This window comes from Cyphellophora europaea (genome assembly GCF_000365145.1).
Source record: "Cyphellophora europaea CBS 101466 unplaced genomic scaffold supercont1.4, whole genome shotgun sequence".
NCBI lineage: Eukaryota > Fungi > Ascomycota > Eurotiomycetes > Chaetothyriales > Cyphellophoraceae > Cyphellophora > Cyphellophora europaea.
This window is the reverse complement of record NW_008481810.1, coordinates 2,608,141-2,626,102: the sequence shown is the minus strand read 5'-3', so window position 1 is coordinate 2,626,102 and position 17,962 is coordinate 2,608,141. Positions and strand designations below refer to the sequence as shown.

The 17,962-nt window shown below is 53.1% G+C and overlaps 8 protein-coding genes across 8 annotated transcripts; 3 read left to right on the top strand and 5 right to left on the bottom strand.

Moving 5' to 3' along the window:
- Positions 1-1,077: 1,077 nt before the first annotated feature.
- On the bottom strand, positions 1,078-2,061 carry HMPREF1541_05247 (uncharacterized protein; the record flags this gene model as incomplete). The annotated part of the gene is made up of 1 exon (XM_008719588.1): positions 1,078-2,061. The coding sequence occupies one exon, from the start codon at positions 2,059-2,061 to the stop codon at positions 1,078-1,080; it is 984 nt and encodes a 327-aa protein (XP_008717810.1).
- A 1,073-nt stretch (positions 2,062-3,134) lies between these two features.
- HMPREF1541_05246 (uncharacterized protein) lies at positions 3,135-3,451 on the top strand (the record flags this gene model as incomplete). The annotated part of the gene is made up of 2 exons (XM_008719587.1): positions 3,135-3,211; positions 3,274-3,451. 2 exons carry the CDS (start codon positions 3,135-3,137, stop codon positions 3,449-3,451), a joined length of 255 nt encoding a protein of 84 aa, XP_008717809.1.
- A 974-nt stretch (positions 3,452-4,425) lies between these two features.
- On the bottom strand, positions 4,426-5,811 carry HMPREF1541_05245 (uncharacterized protein; the record flags this gene model as incomplete). The annotated part of the gene is made up of 5 exons (XM_008719586.1): positions 4,426-4,792; positions 4,837-5,026; positions 5,081-5,362; positions 5,407-5,552; positions 5,597-5,811. 5 exons carry the CDS (start codon positions 5,809-5,811, stop codon positions 4,426-4,428), a joined length of 1,200 nt encoding a protein of 399 aa, XP_008717808.1.
- Positions 5,812-6,067: 256 nt separating this feature from the next.
- Positions 6,068-6,900, bottom strand: HMPREF1541_05244 (uncharacterized protein; the record flags this gene model as incomplete). The annotated part of the gene is made up of 2 exons (XM_008719585.1): positions 6,068-6,745; positions 6,799-6,900. 2 exons carry the CDS (start codon positions 6,898-6,900, stop codon positions 6,068-6,070), a joined length of 780 nt encoding a protein of 259 aa, XP_008717807.1.
- A 356-nt stretch (positions 6,901-7,256) lies between these two features.
- HMPREF1541_05243 (uncharacterized protein) lies at positions 7,257-8,437 on the bottom strand (the record flags this gene model as incomplete). Its single annotated transcript, XM_008719584.1, has 3 exons — positions 7,257-7,717; positions 7,754-8,281; positions 8,329-8,437. The coding sequence occupies 3 exons, from the start codon at positions 8,435-8,437 to the stop codon at positions 7,257-7,259; spliced, it is 1,098 nt and encodes a 365-aa protein (XP_008717806.1).
- Positions 8,438-10,840: 2,403 nt separating this feature from the next.
- On the top strand, positions 10,841-12,124 carry HMPREF1541_05242 (uncharacterized protein; the record flags this gene model as incomplete). Its single annotated transcript, XM_008719583.1, has 1 exon — positions 10,841-12,124. The coding sequence occupies one exon, from the start codon at positions 10,841-10,843 to the stop codon at positions 12,122-12,124; it is 1,284 nt and encodes a 427-aa protein (XP_008717805.1).
- Positions 12,125-12,573: 449 nt separating this feature from the next.
- HMPREF1541_05241 (uncharacterized protein) lies at positions 12,574-15,552 on the bottom strand (the record flags this gene model as incomplete). The annotated part of the gene is made up of 2 exons (XM_008719582.1): positions 12,574-13,214; positions 13,260-15,552. The coding sequence occupies 2 exons, from the start codon at positions 15,550-15,552 to the stop codon at positions 12,574-12,576; spliced, it is 2,934 nt and encodes a 977-aa protein (XP_008717804.1).
- Positions 15,553-16,396: 844 nt separating this feature from the next.
- On the top strand, positions 16,397-17,590 carry HMPREF1541_05240 (uncharacterized protein; the record flags this gene model as incomplete). Its single annotated transcript, XM_008719581.1, has 3 exons — positions 16,397-16,574; positions 16,621-16,947; positions 16,989-17,590. The coding sequence occupies 3 exons, from the start codon at positions 16,397-16,399 to the stop codon at positions 17,588-17,590; spliced, it is 1,107 nt and encodes a 368-aa protein (XP_008717803.1).
- Between the last annotated feature and the right edge of the window lie 372 nt (positions 17,591-17,962).

Here is a 17,962-nt window from a genome sequence, read left to right as displayed (position 1 = left end):
CACTTTCTTGGGCACTTTCTTGGGCACCCTCTTGGGCACCCCCGGGGCACTTTCTTGAGCATCCTCTTGGGCACCCCTGGGGCACTTTCTTGGGCTCAAGAGGGCAAGTTTTCACATGTACATAGTGTGAGATTACAGGGGGAGGGGCTAGTAGATTTGGTTTCAGATTTATGTTAAATTACGTTTTGTGGAATCGCGCGTCTGTATGGGTATGAAATAATTTCGGAATATGCAGTCTGCGCTCTCTCAGACACCGCAGGGTGGTTTTGTGATTGAAATCTTGGATACCGCCAAGGTTTTGCCCGATTGCCTCTAGACCAATCAATCGCCGAGCTCTGCGTGGTCTAGATCGGGGGCCTAGATCTCGAATTACTCATTGTGACATCGGAAGGCGGGAAACGGAAGTACAACGATCAAATTTGCCGAGTCAGGTTCAAAACCTTGGGTTATGTTGTTCATCTTAGCTTATCATCCGCCTGCTATGGATCCTCTGGCTTGATCCGCCCCAAAGAGTCCCGTTGACATGATTCTGTCACGGATCCAGGCCTACGACGTCGTTTCGGATTTAACGGAGCTCAGTTAAAATACCCTGCGGGAAGGTGCTGACGAACTCTCGTGCCTAGAGGGTCAGCACCTAAGGGACCTGCTCCGCTCTAACGTCGCAGAACTGTTCTGGCGGCCCCCAGCGCCTTCGTAACTTTCAATTACGGGGGGATACCCCCCGTGCCCCCAAGGCTAGGGGGCACGCCCCCTAGAACCCCCTTGGGTCACGTGACGAGTGTTTTTTCAGCGAATCAGAAGACCTACACGTGACGACTTTTGACCAATCAGAAGCCAGAGATCTGCCCCAATCAGCGTGCAGGATTCAATTCCTTGGCGCAGAAAACCCAATATATCCCTGCTCCGCTATCGCTTCGCAGGACAAGGCTATGATGCAGCCTTGCTTAGTCAGCAAGCCTTGGCACTCTATGCCCTACTGCACGCACACGCATACACCACCAAGATAGTTCCTTTCCTTAGCTTTAGAGCTTGATCAATTAGACCACGCACTCTTCCACGCTCTCTAACAGATTCGGTTTAATAATCCAGCCTCGGAATCAATCCACCTTCACCAGCATTGAGGCGCACACGGTACAGATCGTTCTTCAATATATCATCTTTCTTTGCGACAAGGTCTTCCACACGCATTGCGCAGTCCACATATCGGCCTGACATGAAGTCCATCTGGCCACTTGCAAGCACAGTCATCATTCCTCCAGCCATGTAGGGAGTGTCCCAATGCGCGTCCTTGAAGAAGCCTTTGGCAGTCTCAGCGGACTTCTGCTCCCCCTCAGCAGTGTCAGAGATATATCGCAAGTCTTCGGTGTGACCTTCGGCCTTGTTCTTGAAGTCATGGTAGAATCGTGTTGGAATGGCTCCCGGATGAATGGCGAAGGCTTTGATGTTTGACTCTTTGAAATTTTCGGCATGAATGATCTCGGCCAGCCGCACCATCCCCAGCTTACCAACAATATAGCTACTGATACCTTCGTTTGCGTGAGAGGCGGCGCTCGAGGTGAAGATAATCCTTCCATGTTGCTGCTTTTTCATGATGGGTAGTGCGTAACGGCTGAAGTTGTATGCACCCTGGAGCGACACGGCGACGGTGTCCCACCAGATATCCGGGTCACCTTCGGCCGTTGGGAGCCATTGAGGCGGCCTACCAGCGTTCATAACGACCACATCAATGGATCCGAAAGTTTTCTCCACATCGCTCAGGAACGCCTGTACGGCTTTCGCGTCAGTCACATTAAATGCGCGGCTCAATACTGAGGTAGATTTGCTGATGCTCTGGCAGAGCTTGACAGTATCGTCAACCTCATCTTGTTCCAGGGCAACGAGGCTGAGTGATTTGGGAAAGCCGTGACTGAAAAGCTCAGCAGCTGCCCGACCGACCCCCCTTCCCGCTCCGGCAACAACAACATTGAGACCATTTAGTTGGGCAGCAAGCTCCTTGTTGGCTCTAGTGTCGGTCGTAACGTAGCAGTCATGCAGGTTTCCAAGGAAGCGCTCTGAAGGCATGGTGGGCGATAGTTGAAGTGTCAAACCCCAAGGCTGGCACAACCAGCATTATACAAACAGTCGAAGGTGCAGTCACCCCATGAACCCCACTGGAGTGGGGAAGTTTGTGGCTCCCCACAACATCGGAAGGAAGTTTCCATCAACTACCGCATGTTCGGGAGGAAAAAATTGGGGTAACGCTCAAGCCCCGCGTCCGATCTGGGAAAAATGAAGGCCCTGTCCATCATGCAGCTTCTTACAGCAATATGCAAACGACCAGCTGTAGGGGGTAGTATTGCTTAGGCAACGGCATACCAGTACTGCGGATATGTCCTGGCAAGCAGCTTCATAGAAGCTTGGACACAGAGTATACCACCAGTCCGCCCAAGATCGACTTCGAAGGCTTCAGCGCCGTTCCTTCCGCGCTGACCTAGTGTGGACAAGTGAGGAGTCATGGTAGTTCAGGTCACAACTGCCGTCAAGCAAGGGTTCTTTGAACTATATCAAAGGACTCGTATCAAAGTCGCGCAAGCTCTAGCCAGCTTTCGCTCCGCGACTACAGAGTGACTACAAGGTTGAACACTCATCAAGACATCCGATACGAACAGAAAGTTCCAGTCTTGATGATACGAGGCCATAAACTTGCAGCTGAACATGGCGCTGAAGTCAACCTCTGAAGTGATGCCTGTGAGTGGGTGCTCGCGAGCTGAGCTGCAGCCGCCGCGGAGGTCCACGGTCTGGACTCTCTGGCTTGGCCTGTTAAGCTTAGCCTTCAAGCTTCAGTCTTCAAGCTTCAACTCGCCGAGGCCTCCTTTGCTTTGAGAGCGAGCCGAGCAATCAGCCAGCCACAGCGATTTAGAGCCAATCACGGAGCGCATGTATCAACGCTCAAGCGATAAGTATTCCAGGCAAGCGCATCATGTCTGGAAGCTGATAAGCAGCGGAATCGTCGGAGTTACGGAATGCCTCCATCACCCCCCTCCATGTGCAAGTCTCGTCCATGGGCACTATTAAAAACTCGCCTCCGCCTCGAATAGCTAATTGCGTTGTAGCCGGACTTGACGTACAGTACATTATAAGCAGCGCTTATAACCATGGTGTTCTTCCACTTTGGTCGAAGCAAGGACCTTGGTGGTAACGATTATTTCATCTATATCGGCTCCAAGACCAAGTAAGTCAATCTGCCAGGTTCTCAATTGTTTAGGGGTATCGAGTGTATCTTGACTCTCGTAGGGCTTGTTTGTCCAATGGCCTACTAAGGAGACTTCCCCACAAGCAGATTGACACTATCAACTCTCAGCGCGTGCAATGGTTTGCTTTCAACCAGGATTATGAGTGGTTCAGCGCCTTCAACAAGAGCGGTGGCTACCTGGGAGGCTCATCAGCTGGTGAGTACATCGATCCAGATTGAATCATACTCAACAGAGACAGATTGGAGTACCTTCGAGAAAAGTATAGATAACTTCCTCAATGATGCTACCAACTCACACTTGGGCCCTCGCGTTGTCTTTGGTCCAAACGGTAACATGATCTGCTGGACCAGTCGATCGAATGGCCGGATGGGTGCTCCAAAGACCGCTAGTCGTTGGGCTCATGATCAACGGGCGAGAATGGACAAATTACTTCTGAATGAATGGACAGGACTTCCCGACAGAGCAATCCAACTCGCCGCGCTTGGCTATAGAGGGGCTTATTTCATCAAATTTGACGACGACTCAGTGAGGTACGATCTTAAAGGGTACTACCCTGCATTGGAGCGACATCTTTCAAAGGTTCATCTCAGATCTATCAACGTAAGCTTTGGAAGGCGATCATTGCCTACGTGCCATGCTGATTTGGTCTAGTTTCTGGCGCTTCATCCCTATGACCGAGACCAATACTTCCTGACGGACAATAAAGGCGACATTCGGGCAGCACTTTCGGGACAAATTGAACGCCAACTTCGCTCCACGCTTCAAGACGAGCAAAGGTATACTCGTGGCATGAAAATCGTGATCGAAGTCATAGGGGACCGCTGGCTTGGGAAGGGATCTCGCTCTGAAACAATGCTTGTGGTCAGAGAGATTGAAGTTGCCTGACAGACTCAACGCTCTTGGTCCATCTCTAAGTCCACGCCAAATCCGCACTATGGGCACTGGGGGCATAGTTGGATATCAGCACTTGTCTGCTTCGAAGTCTTCTTGCAAGACATTGTAGTCATCAATTCCGCTGGTTAGGCGGCCTGCGTAGGTTCTTTATAGTATTGCAATGGCTTCATAATGCTCTTAAACAAGTCAAATTGGTTCGACGAAGGAGTCCTATAGTAGAAATGGTCGATCATGCCGAGGTCATTTACAGAAGCTTGATGAGCGACTATCGTCGTCCATCTAGCAAGTATTAGAGCTCCTACTTCACCTTTGGCCAAACCTCTTGAACAAAGTCCTCCATATCCTGAACGAACAGCTTTGGCTTCTCCATAGCCGCGAAATGGCCTCCTTCATCGTGACGACGATACCACGTCAGATTTCCTGTCTTTGCAACCCAATCAACCGGGATAGGGGCGAGCTCCTTTGGGTACCATGAGTAACCAAAGGGCTTCTTCATGTAGAAATTCGGGTCATTGTGAAAAAAAGTGGGCTTCGGTCCAAAAAATTGGCGGTATGGGTAGATCGCTCGCGGGAAAGACTCTGTGAACCAGTAGAGCGTGACTGAATCAAGTGTCTCGTCAATGGGAGGATCTTCATCTGTCCACTGCTGAAACTTTTCACCAATCCTGCAACGTGTCAGTTTGGGTGTAGCGCAATACTTGCGAAATACCATGCGAGGAGTGCAACTGGACTAGATGAGAGCACTAGACCTATTGTCGCAGGACGAGTGCCATGCTCTCGAGCATAGGCATTGCCAAGTAGACCGAAGTCTTCTGCTCGAGCATAGGCGCTTCGCTCTTTCTCGCTGAGTTGGCCAATTGAGTTTTCATCAGGAGGGCTCACTCCGATGCACAGGTTGACTATACAGGGTTAGATGCGAACAGAATCTAAGAGACAAAGCAGAGAAAGCTTACTGTGGCCAGTCTTGCATGAATCTGATTTCACGACCAGAATCCTTGTCAAAAAGCTTCCAATGTCACCACCCTGAGAGATATACCCGTCACCGAAACCGAGGCCGACCATTAGCTTGTCGAGCACAGCTGCACAGTCCTCTGTCGTGAAGTTCCTGTCCAGCGGAGGGCCAGAAGAATAGCCATACCCAGGAAGTGAGGGTACAATCACGTGGAATGGTAGGGTTTCTGGTTGATATTTCGAGCTCAAACTTTCGAGAGTGCCCATGAACTCGAGGATACTCCCTGTGGTGTATTAGCAAGATCCGAAAATATACAGCTTTGCTCACCAGGCCACCCATGAAGAAGGAGCAGCGGGACTGCATCCGATTTCTGCGAGAACAAAGCAGTGAAATGGATGTCAAAGGTTACGCCATCTGACTCGATCGGCACCTTGAAGTTAGGGAACGCGTTCAGGCGTTTCTCGGCTCTTCTCCTATAAGATATAAGTAATGGTTGACAGAAGTGCAGGTGCTTTACCAGTCATATTTGGTCTCCCAGTGCTGTTTTGCTTCGGCGAGCCATTCACGATTGACACCGAAGTAGCGATCAGTAAGCTGATTCTCATAAGTCTTTGGTCCAATCTTGGAAAGTTTCAGCAGCTGCTTGAAATCATCCAATTCTTGGTCGGAAACATGAGCTTCCCAGGGTTTCGACTTCAACGAAGCCTTTGACGGCAAACTGTCCCAAGACATGTTGTTGTTGCTGATTCCGGGACACAAGTAGCACAGAATATGTCCAGGACTGCCGCTGCTTTCTGTTCCTGGGACGATGTGAATGAAGTCTTGCCTGTTCTTCAACCGAGGGTGACGCCAGGGAAGCGGGGAAGTGACCTGCAATGATCTGCTGCATCAAAGTTTATCACGATCTAGATCCGGCTCTTCACGAGGTTCTCGCCTGGGCAGGAACACAAGCCCCGTAGTGTGGTAAGCGCTGCTTCTGGGAAAACCCTCAGTACATACGATACCCTCCGCTAGCACATATGCATTGTCCCGAAACCCATTTGCTATCATCACCTGCCAACCAGGCTACGACCTGAGCAATATCATGTGGAGTACCCACCCGCCGCTCAACGGGAGTCTTCCGGGCCTCCTCCTGGACATCTTCAGCATCGGCCGAAGCGGCCAGCAGATCAGACTGCGTTGAGCCAGGCGCCACGGTGTTCACCGTAACACCGCGATCACCCAGCTCGGCCGCCCACGAGCGAGTCAATGCTTCAATGGCAAGCTTGGAAGCTGTGTAAAGTGAAATGCCTGGTACGCCCACCCTGGCAGCAGTGGAGCCAATATTGACGATGCGGGCATTCGTTGACGCTAGATGTGGTAGAACTGCCTGAGTCATTAGCACAGCAGCACGAACGTTAGTGTCGAACATATCAGAGAAGTCCTCGACGGTCAGGGAATCGAGTGGTGTTGGTTTGTTGATGCCAGCATTGTTGACGAGAATGTCGATTCGTGGGCCAAACGCAGCAATGGTCGCCTCAACTATCCTCCGCGGTGATCCGATGTCGCGTAGATCAGCCTTGATCTTGATCACACAAGGATATGGCGTCTTGGTCAAGGGTGAGACCCGTGTGATGAACTCTTCGATGCTTCCTTCTGATGACGTTGAAGTGTAGGTCACGGCCACCTGTACGGAAGAGATTAGCCATTCGAACTTGCTTAGCTCGGAGGATCCCCGACTCTAGCTCCTCGTTGTACCAATTCCTCCGCAATACCGGCTCCAATTCCTCTCGAGGCACCCGTAACAATGGCGACTCTACCGCTCAGTGGGAATGTCGCCATTTTGTCTTCAACTTATCGAAGGCAAAAGCAGCGCACCACTACAAATTGATGCACGGCTAGAGTGTATGACATATGTGGTACGTTGGGGTGGCCCAATGTTGTGCGTTTAGGTCTTGGATGACAAGTCTATGGATGAACAGACTGGAAGTAATAATTGAAGCTGCAGACGCAAACGCCAAGCTGAGTCCAAGACCCGGCCGCCGAGAGACGTGCACCACAAAGCTAGAGGCTCAAAGTGTAGGGTATGCTGGATTGGTTGCGGCCGTCAACTTTTATACTGTTCATTTAATCCGCCTAGAATACATGCTTATGCCCTACTGTGCTTCAATACTGAATGATCATATCTCATAAACGTTTCACAGGCGCATACCGCGTCTCATGGAGCGCTTAGCAGCGGCCCCGCCAACCAATGCGTTCCAGGCATCCGCAGTGGTCTGGTCCCGAGTTCCCAAAGCCTCGATTTGAGCCTGCGCATCCTCGCAAGTGGCGATCGCTGCCTCATCAGCGCCACAAATGTTGCCGAGTTCATCACAGATACGGTTGGTGATGATGTTGGGGTTCAAGGCCTCCTGCTGGTTGGCGGCAATAACAGCGTCATTGGACTGAAAAGTGAATTCATCTGCGGGGCGGTTGCCACGGCCTCCCTCGAAGCTCATGGTGGGGTCGCAAGTGCCAAAGTCGCCTGCGCCGCCAGCAGCAGCGCCAGCATCGTTGCCAGCGGCAGCGTCGTTGGCGGCGTTATTGTCGGCGGCGGCGTCGGCATTAGCCGCATTCGCGTTGGCTGAGTTGTTAGCGGCGTCAGCGACAACCGCAGCCCCTACGTAGAGTCAGTCGCTTATGTCGAAGTTGCAACAAAGAGTATGCTCACCAGTAGCGCACGCAGCCTGGGCAGCTCCGGTCGCCGCGGCGTTCTGGGCCACAGCGGTTGCAGCACCAGCGCCAGTATCAGCGCCTGCCGCCGCAGCATCACCCGCCGCAGCACCTGCGGCGCCAGTGGAATCCTGAGGGGTGAAGTCGGTGAAGCCATTCTCAGTCAAGAGATCGGCAATACTCTTTCCCGTCGCATCGAGCGGGGTCTGCACAGTCTGAGCGGACAGGTCATTGGCAATCTCGGCATTGTTCGTGTTAGGGTCAATGAGAGGAGTGATTCCGCGAAGCTCTGGGGTGACCGGAAGGGTGGGGTCGCTGCAGATAGATGGGACATCAACAGCGAAGGGGTTGGTGTTTTTCTCCGCAGCTACCATCCCAATGGCAGCAGCGATGGCATCAGCACCGCCTCCAAGCTCGGCGACGATCTGGTCGGCCGTAACAAGCTTGTCACAGGCATTGGTACCTGCGAGCAAGTCGCTGATAGCAGCACCGGCGATGGTAGCGGCAGCACCTATCGGAGTCAGAGTCGTCCCCTTTGTAGATCTTGCTTGGTATTACCTGGCTCGCCACCTTGTACGGCCTGAATAGCAGGAATTGGTATGTTTTCATTGCCGAAGCCCGCCTGTGCAACCGCAATCAATGCCGCTACTACAATGTAACGATCCATGGTGGTTGTGGGAATGGAAATTAATGAGTGCAAGTGCTTTATTCGAAACTGAACGAGAGACTAGCTCGTAGGGGATGAAAGCGTCAAGACCGACCAGCGGAAAGAATGAATGGACAACGGCGTAGAGAAAGAATTCGCCGTCTCCCAACCTAGGATATATATCTTTTCTGACACGCATCATCGGTAGTCACCAAGGCGGTACACGTACATTGAAACCGAAAAGTAAAGGAGTCGATGCTTTTGCAATGGAGGCGAGAGTGTCGTGCAGCCTGGTTCGGGAACGCCAAGCATGGTCGCTTACCACGAGCACGTCTTGGCCGCAGGTTGTGCAAGCTCGAAAACACGGAAAGGGAAATGGCGTACCACTTCGGACATGCAGGCCGCAGATTGAAAGTAGAGGGATGAGGCTCCTTGTGTGTGATGATGGGTTTCAGCGGCCAAGCGGGAGTGCTTGGCGGTCACTAGCAAAACGCCTCACCGTGGTATCCGCCCTCGTTCGGGACAAAGCACGCCAGCGCACGTGGCGTGGGCATCATCAATCGATCGCGAAGCCACCGAACAGAACTAATTGGCCTAGGACTCATCGTAGTTCGCCTCGCTCCGTTTGTGGGGTGCATTCCGAAGGAAGTGCATCTGCCATGACTTCAGCCAGATGAACGTTGCCCGATGCCCCTGAGGTTTTCGGTCAACGTGATACACGCCAGGACATCGTGTCGAATGGCTGGGCACTAGGAGAGGCCGCCACGGCCGCGAAGCTTCACAGCGCATCAATGTGGATGGTCGAGCACCGCGCTTCCCTTCGTGACATCTCTCCCATTTGCGGATCGGGTAGGTTTGACTCAGTTGCAAACGATCTTGCACTGCGTGAAATCGACCGCGCCAGGGGCGATGGTGCTAGACGCCCATATACCTGGCTCAGGGGTATCTGATCGACATTGTGATGCTTCGGCATGTACTTGGGCCGGGGCGTGGCACTGCACGAAGGGGTCTGAGGTGACGCCTGCCCATTTATTTGGTGAACGTGATAGAAGAATCCTGGGGCCCGCGGTTGCCTTCCCAAGCAATTTCGCAGGCTTGGCGGGACCAATTGGCCGCGCTCAGGTGCAGCGATCGGGCTTCACTTCGTGTCTGAAGCAGACCGCAGACTGCACCCACTCTCAAAAGCGTCCGGCACGTGTGCACACCCCGGCACATGAGTGATTGGCTATACGTTATGATGCAAGTGCCGACGCATGTTGGCTCATCTCGGGCCAGTCGGGCGGGAGAGCGACAGACGACGGCGGGGGTGAACAGTAGGCGGCTGCCGCCCATGGAGTCCGTGCATGGAGCCGATATTTCGCCAAAACGGTTCTGTGCTGGCTCGCTTGCCCACCTTTTGATCGGCGTCGAGCCGTACTGATTCCCTCAGAATGTCTCGTACATCGCTTTTTCCACGACAGTGTTCTTTTGGTTTTGAATTTGCCCCGTTCTCACGATGTCCAAATCCACAAAGTCCCACAACGCGCAGCGAAGACCAGCGATGATTCCGGCCGATGCGGAATTGACCTCGGAGGACAAGCAAGCTATCAAATTGCGCACAGGCAGATATCCCGTCTACTTTCATCCTGCCGCTGCTGCTGCTGCTCAGCTGTCAGAGAAGGACAAGCCGAAGTTCACCGAGGAAGAGATAAAGAAGCGGAAGGCCAGCACAACCTCAGAACAATACCGTGAGAGATGCGGCGAGAACCAATCGCGGAATAACTCGAACGCATCCAACCGTTAGCGGAGTGCGGCTGATGTTGCTTCTGCACCGTTCCCTTGCAGCGAAATCCCAGCGGAGGCGTCTGGAGTTAATGGGTATGCACGTCATCTTAGTCAATTTAAGCGTACGAAGGTCACGGCCAGCGCTTGGTATGCGCTGTTAAGGTCTCTAACTTGGTGTTGGTTCCCGCAGCCAGACAGCACAACAGCACCGAACACACTTCTGTCAAACCTCACTCTCATCGTGCCCACTCTTTACTGATACAGTCTGTCGTTCTATGCTGCTGAGACTGATCCCGCTGAAAGGCCTCGTCATGCCATGTCCGTCTCACAAGCCGTCACATTGGCAGTTTGCGAGTGCTTACCGAAGTCTGTCGCTGCTCATGGCTAGCACCGCTTTAATATCAGCAACTGGCTCTTATCCGCAGAAATTCTGTGTCCCCGCTCGCTCAACTGACCCGATATGGGAGCGCGGGGATGCAGTTTCCAAATGAACACCCAACCAAACTCAAACATGTCAGGCCTTTGGGTGAAGCGTAAGCACTGAAGGGAGTTCCATGCCATACGCGCATGCATGGGGTTGTTTGAGATCAGAACTCACGACTCTTGTGTTCAGCTGCTTCTGTTTCTCTCTGTATTCTCCCTTGGATTCCCTGTTGCATCATGTCCTTGACAGAGCTGGCGAAGATCATCCTGCGGAATGCGGAGGTACTAGATGAACACATTCGCGCTCACAGTTTACCTGTACCGTCCACCGCAAGCCGCGGCCACTCGCCAATGATTCAATTCGGCACGCAAGCCTCTACAGCAGCAGCTCAGGCCTCGATGCTAGGTGCTATCCACAAACTCAACCACCTTGTGCAAGGTCCCGCCGCGCCGTGGCTAGGCACCATGAACGGCGCGGCCGGCGACGCTATGACAACCGCCGCAGTCATCCACTTCGACATTGTGGACCATGTTCCGGTAGACGAGGAAGCCGCTTTCGAGGCGGTAGCCCGCAAATGTGGTATGGACCTCCGCGACTTCAAGCTCATCAGTCGCTACGCCATGACCAACTTCATCTTCCGCGAACCCCGTCCCAACTACATTGCGCACACAGCAGCCTCTCTTTGCCTGCGAGAGAATCGAGTCGTCCGTGCGCTGGCTGCTATGAGCAAAGATGAGCTTTACCCGACTTTGGCATCAGAGATAGACGCTATGGCAAACTATCCAGGATCTCAAGAACCCTCCGAGTCCGCTTGGGCCATTGCCAACGGTGCATCACTGCCATTGTTCGAGGAGCTCGCAGTACATCATCCTTCGCGCGCTACCACTATGGCGCACGCCATGGAGAGCCTTGCCAGCATGCTTCCCGATTCGATTACCACCGACCACTTCGACTGGGAATCACTAGATAGCGCCCTGATTGTTGATGTTGGTGGTGGCAAGGGGTTTGCGTGTCGGGCTCTGGCACTACGTTTCCCCAAGCTTCGCCTCATTGTACAAGACCTAGAAGCAACAGCGAAAGCCGGCCGAGAGCAGTGTCCTGCCGAGTTGCAAGAGAGGATCACGTTCACCACGCACGATTTCTTCTCCGCACAGCCCGTGAGCGCGGACGTATATTACTTCCGCGCTATCATGCACGACTGGCCGGACAAATACTGCATACAGATTTTGAAGGCCTTGGTCTCAGCGCTGCGGCCGGGCTCACGCGTTGTGATTCAGGATCCGCATACACCAGACCCATGCACCGTCGGATGGTGGCAGGAGCGGCAGACGCGTGCGAGTAACCTGCGGATGAAGGCGTTCTTCAATAGCCATGATCGAGAAAAGCATGAATGGGAAGGACTGTTTAGGCAGGCCGATGAGAGGTACCGGGTCAAGGGCGTGGATGTGTTCTTAAGGGAGCCGAGCAATGAGTTTGGCCCTCTGATGTCGTCGGTAGAGGCCGTTTGGGAAGGAGAATAGTTGGCGCCGAGATCACCGTCAGATCGATAAGATTGGCGAGCAGGCTTTCCGAAATGATAATAGATCACATTCAAAGGCCTCAGCTGGGGGACGGATCGCCCGCTCGATGATCTCCTTGACCTTTGGCGGGTGAGACACAAACGGGTGTCCGAGGCTTGCATCACAATCTGCAGTGGACGACGTGCTTCGGATTGATGACAGCAGACGCTTCAGAAAATGGTACACACCCAGGCTAAATGACAACATCACACAACGCCGACAACGAATGGCGATGACCGCACTCCTCTGGATGCTACGGGGCGTTTATATTAAGTGGCGATAAGGAAAGAAAGGGGGTGACGATTCGACGTGAAGTAGTGGTTGTGGCAGCGATATGCTTTGCTCCAATTCTGTACGTGATGGTGTACACCTCATCTCTCATATCCATCATTGCCACTCGCCGTAGCAGCTCATGTCCAATACGGAGCCTTGAGGCCAGTCAGGTTCTGCAGTATGCCCTCGCCGTCGTGCTCCTCCTTCTTCCGCTGGCCGCTCAACTCCATCTGAATCGCCCTATGTACGTGGACGAGCCAATCAACATAACTCTGTGCTTCATTGTTGCGATCCTCGACTAGCATGCGGGCGTACTCAAATTCGCTGCCGTCGATGCCTTGGCGGGCTAGCTGGATGGCGCCAGCTTTCGAACCGCGGCAGGACAGAATATACTGGATAAGATTTCGGACCTGCGCATTTAGGTGGGTGTCGAGCACAGGGATTTCGTTCAGCATGGGATCGAGATCGTGAAGAGAGTGCTTATCAGGGCCAAAGAGATCTTCGATGAGGTTTGGTGACACTTGTGCATGTAACCAGATGAGCACAATCTGGCCGTCGTCCACAAGATAAACTCCACCTTCCTCCACGCGAGCAAAGGAAGCACGGACAGTCGGTGGCAATGTCAGCTGCATGGTCTCCGGGTTTGCGAAGCAATCTTCAGGCTGGAAGTTGTGAAGGGCATAAATGCGGGGGTAGAGATACAGTGAAGTTTCGACGACTCCGCTGGAGCGAAGTAATCGAGCTGAATGAACACGACGATCTGTTGGTTCGATACCGCCTGGATAGAGTTAGAGATTGACCATGATCCGAAGAGCACACTTACCCTTGAACGCTCGAGATTTGAGGAGACCAAGCATATAAATGGAGAACTCCTTGAGATGCTCGGGAAGAACGAGTTGTCCCGGGGGATGCGAACCGGAGAAATTTTTGCGGTAAGCGGCAAGTACATCGATCGTCTTCTCTGTGATGCCGGCCCGAATTTCCTTGAGAGACTTCTCCGAGATCTTCGATGATGCCTCCTTCGCAATGATATTCACAACAGCGTCCTGGTCAACCGTACGCATAGTCTCTGCTGCTCCTTCATTGACTCCGGCAACGACATTGATGCACCGGACTCTCCGCTGGCCTGTTGCTGATGTATAAAGCAAGGCGGCTTGGAAGTGGGCATCTAACTTGGGATCCAGCTTGCCATCGTACGAGAAGATGACACCGATGGCCTTGTCAGCGTCAATGGTGCCGATCTCGAGATCCGCGCCAAACGAGTGCTGCAGGAAAGATCCGTGGTAGGAAGAAACTTGCAGACCATTCGAGCACCGGACCTTCATAAGAGCCTGGTAACCTGTCTCGCGCCGGAAAGCATGCTCTAACTCATACTGTACCTTGGCAGTATCTCTTGGTGACACAAAGTTTGGATAGAAGAACATCTCGCCGCCGGTCAGCCTCGACATGTGTCCGATAGTTGCAATGTCCATGTATGTGCCACCCGCAGATGCCACAAAGAAGTCAACTCCAACGCCAGCCGAGACCATCGACTGAGCTGTCTTCTTCCACGCGGGATTTTCGGTTGTAAACAGCCTCTTCTCAGCATCAGTGTCGCGGTTTTTGCTATCGTCTCGGAGGTGTAACCGCCCGGGGCCGAAAGTGGGCAGTGCTGATAAGGTGCAAAGGATTTTGCCTCCTGTAGGTTTCAGAGCTTCGAGAGCGGCGTTTAGTGTCGGCAGTAGCGCGGGTTCTGGGTTCTTGATGAGATTGAACATGTTCGGAATCGATTCGAGGAGAGATGTGATCAGTGTCTTGGAATCGTAGGGGTCCACAAACAAGCCCGTAGAAAGCGGTACGAAAGGATCTTCGAGGTCTGGCATGACCATCATCTGAGGGCTTGAAAGTTCTGGACTGAGGTTGTAAAATTGTACCTCCTTGTCATAGGTAACAATACCGATCTTGGTGCCAATTGGCAGCCGTGTCTCTTCTGTGGGCTCTGCGTTGGGGTCTGAGCCATAAAGCGCCGTAACGATCCCCTGGCAAGCCGTTTCTAGGAGACCTCGGTTGATAGATTCTTGAGTAATGTCAATCAGGAAAAGCCACCGCAGGCCCACAGGTTCCTTGGCCCAATACTCCTTTGGTACAAGGTACTCAATGGTCCCCATCATCAGCTCTGGCCGCTGCGCGCGGTCCACTCGTACACCAGTAGCGTCTGTCGGACTGAAGTATTCTGGAGGCACATCGTTCGGGAAGCTACACATGTTGCAGACCATTTTGTTACCCCCAGACCGGAATGTCATGAATGGATTAATGTATGTCCTGCATCGCCGGCATCTTGGTGGTCCAGCTTCACCAAAGTCTAGCACTGGTATTGGCTGTTCTCCTTCTTGTACGGGCGCGAATGGCTGCATAACGAGGCCGAGCGGCAACCCAGTTGAAGCGAGGCTCTCCGCGGAATTGGGAATGCTGTTGATGGAAAGCCGAGCATACTTTGGAGACGAATTGCCCTGGTCGTGTGAAACAAATGGGATGGCACCCGGCGGTGGGAGATGCTTTTCCATCGTGGGGTAGACCTGACCCTGGTATTGCTGTGTAGCAAGATCTCTCGCTCGTGCCACACTTGGGACTTGCTCCGGATCCACACGCCCTTGAGTTGTAACTGCCTCCTCTCCCATCCTGAGCTTGTCTGCAGGGTTCACGAACATGGATGGCGGCTGAGACGGTGCGCTTTGAGCGTTATTCACAAATTGAGGGGCGGTTTCGGCGGTTTGGGGGAATGATTGGGAGGCAGCCGACTGGCCAAGGTCATGGTAGGCATGTCTTTCCTTCTTGCGGTGGGATCGAGCAGGGCCTGAGACGTCCATCGCTCCCATCTGTGCAGCCAGACCTCCGGTTCCATCCAGTCCGGCCTGTCCAAGCTGCTGCGGTGGGAATGGGAATTGACTCTGTTGAGGGTGTGGAGACTGGGTCCTGGCCCCGTATGCGTTCGGGTCAGAACCGCTGTATTGCTGATAGCCTGCCGGACTAGGTGCCACGGCGGCGCGAGGAGCAGAAGGTTGCTGCTGTTGGGGCTGTCTATTTGGATCTTGATCATAAAGGCCCGCGCCCTGGGCATAATATGGAGCGAACGCCATGATTTCGCGGGGACTAGCGGACTCGTAGGATCATCGCATGGTATGTTCGGAGAGACTATCGTATTCTCACATAGGATGAGAGGTAGGACAAGGCTTCGGCAGTGGGGAATGTCTGTCTCGTGAAGTTGGCCAAGTGGCCTCACACGTCTCCGAAGAATCGTGGCCGCGGTTCCAAAATCAAGCCGGACGAGGCTGTGGCCTGGCTTGGCATCAAGCCTTGCCTCCTACAGACGTCGTGTGTAGTACGTTTTCTAGATTGGTTTAGATCCTCGTGTTGATTTATGGTCTAGTGGCTGAGCAAAAGATCACGACCTATAATCAGATCCCAAGTACAATTTTTAGATGAGCGACTTGGCTCTTGCTCAACAATGCATCATGTTTGAGAGAAAATGAGTCCCATAAGACCACCGGGCAAGCCTCCACAGCTAACCACCTTGTGAAGCATTCACTGCACTCCTGCACAGGGTCTATAGCTGCCTCATGAGCATGCAGACGAGTGGTGCAGCTGCTACAGCACACCCTGAGCTGTATACCGTTGCTGTAATGGCCAACGCGATGTTCATGCCGTGCTACGGCGCCTTGGTGTAGCCTTGGTGCGAGTAGAGCAAAAGCTAGACGTCTCATTTGTGCACGACGATGCAACTCTTTCTCAGCGCCGAGCTGTTGCTGGGTTGCTTTGAGACGACTGCCAGTCTCAAAACACAATTATTTCTCCTCTGCTGCACCTCATCACACCAATCTTGCGACAGCTGATCATCCTTTGTAGGCCTGGCCAATTTCACATTCGATCGCTCGTTCGCGCTCGCACTTGGGTCGAGGTCGCTGCTCCCCAATATTCGTCAAGATGCCTCAGCATACCATCGTGTTCACCGGGCCGGCGGATCTGCGAGGATTGGCGGGTCAGAACCTCGAGGGATGTCACTTGCATTTCAATGGCCCTTTCCGATTCAGCGACTTGGCAGATCTGGATCTCAAAGACGCCATCTTGATCATCAACCCACAGGGCTCTGGTCAAGGCTTCGGTGAGTGAGCAGGCTCGCGATTCGTGCCACACTGACAATATAGCAGCACCAGGCTATCTCATGCAGCTTAACGAGCAGCCAACCGCTACCGACGTCGATGGCGGTAACCTCGTGATCCAAATCTCCAAGAACAACAGCAAGAGAAAGCGCTCCGGATCAGACGATGGACTGCCAGATCCTGCAAGGTTCCGGCGTGCAACATCCCGAGCTTCAGCCAGTCTTACCTCACAGGTCGACATTACAGAAGATAGACTTCGTCACGATGATCTCGAGGACAGTGAGATGGAAACATCGCCACCAGCCAAAAGAAATGCGACTCAGAAGATTGACGAGATCCATCCTGCCCGAGCTCGCATGATTTCGGACATGGCTAGTGATCACGGGGATAAGATTCTGACGCCACGTCTCATCGAGAATACACCCAGGCGAATATGACCGACATGCCTTTCAACCGTCTCGATCAGTCTGTCACAAGTACCGACTGGCAGACATCAGTCCCTCTTGAGGTGCAATACGGGTCAACGACTTCAATCACCGAGCCGCGGGGAGCAAGCGAGCCGGGTGTACCGGGTGGACACATTGATGGTATGGCCGGATTGAAGCGAGCTGCAATCCCCGCCACACGCAGCACATCTTTGCAGGAAGGAGACCTCACCCAGACGGAAGGCACACATGCTGCTGACGTCAGTCTGAGGGTTGAGCATTCAAGCACACCATCCGATGGCACCGAGTCCAGCTACCCGGGTTACCGTTGTCTCTGGATCGAAGAGGTCGTCGCAGCTGCTACCGAGCAGGACATCAGGGCACTCTTCCCAGAGTACTCCGTAGACCGGGTTGTGATGCTCAACAACGAGGCTCTTGGTGGTTCGACAGGATTTGTGATGGTCACTATGGCATCCGTAGAGGATGCTAGATCGGCTTGTCTTGCACTTGCTAATGCCAAGCTGCATGGCAGAAACTTGTTCATCGAGCAGATTCCCCACTCACCGATCGCCAGCGATCGCATTGCTTTGTAGCCTCGTATTGCTGGGGCATAGGTAGACCACAGCAAGCCGTGGCATCGATGGAAGAAATGTCGTGCTACTTGAAGCCGGGCACCGTTCTGGCACGTTCGATAGGCGGTCCACGAACTCCAGCTCATCCTACAAGAGCCAGTTGTAACAAGCAAATCATCTTGTGAAGTAGTAGTGGCAAGTCAGTATGTACTGGTATCATAGACGTACTGAATGCTGGCAGCCATCAATGAAAAGTCGAGTCTGAAACGAGTGCTACAACCTGTTCGCCACCTCGGCTGTGTGCGCCTCCACCGCGACACCAAGAAGAGTTAAGATTGTACAAGCGCATTTAAGCATTGGATCCCTGCTAATCTTAGGCTTGTTTCAGGCTGA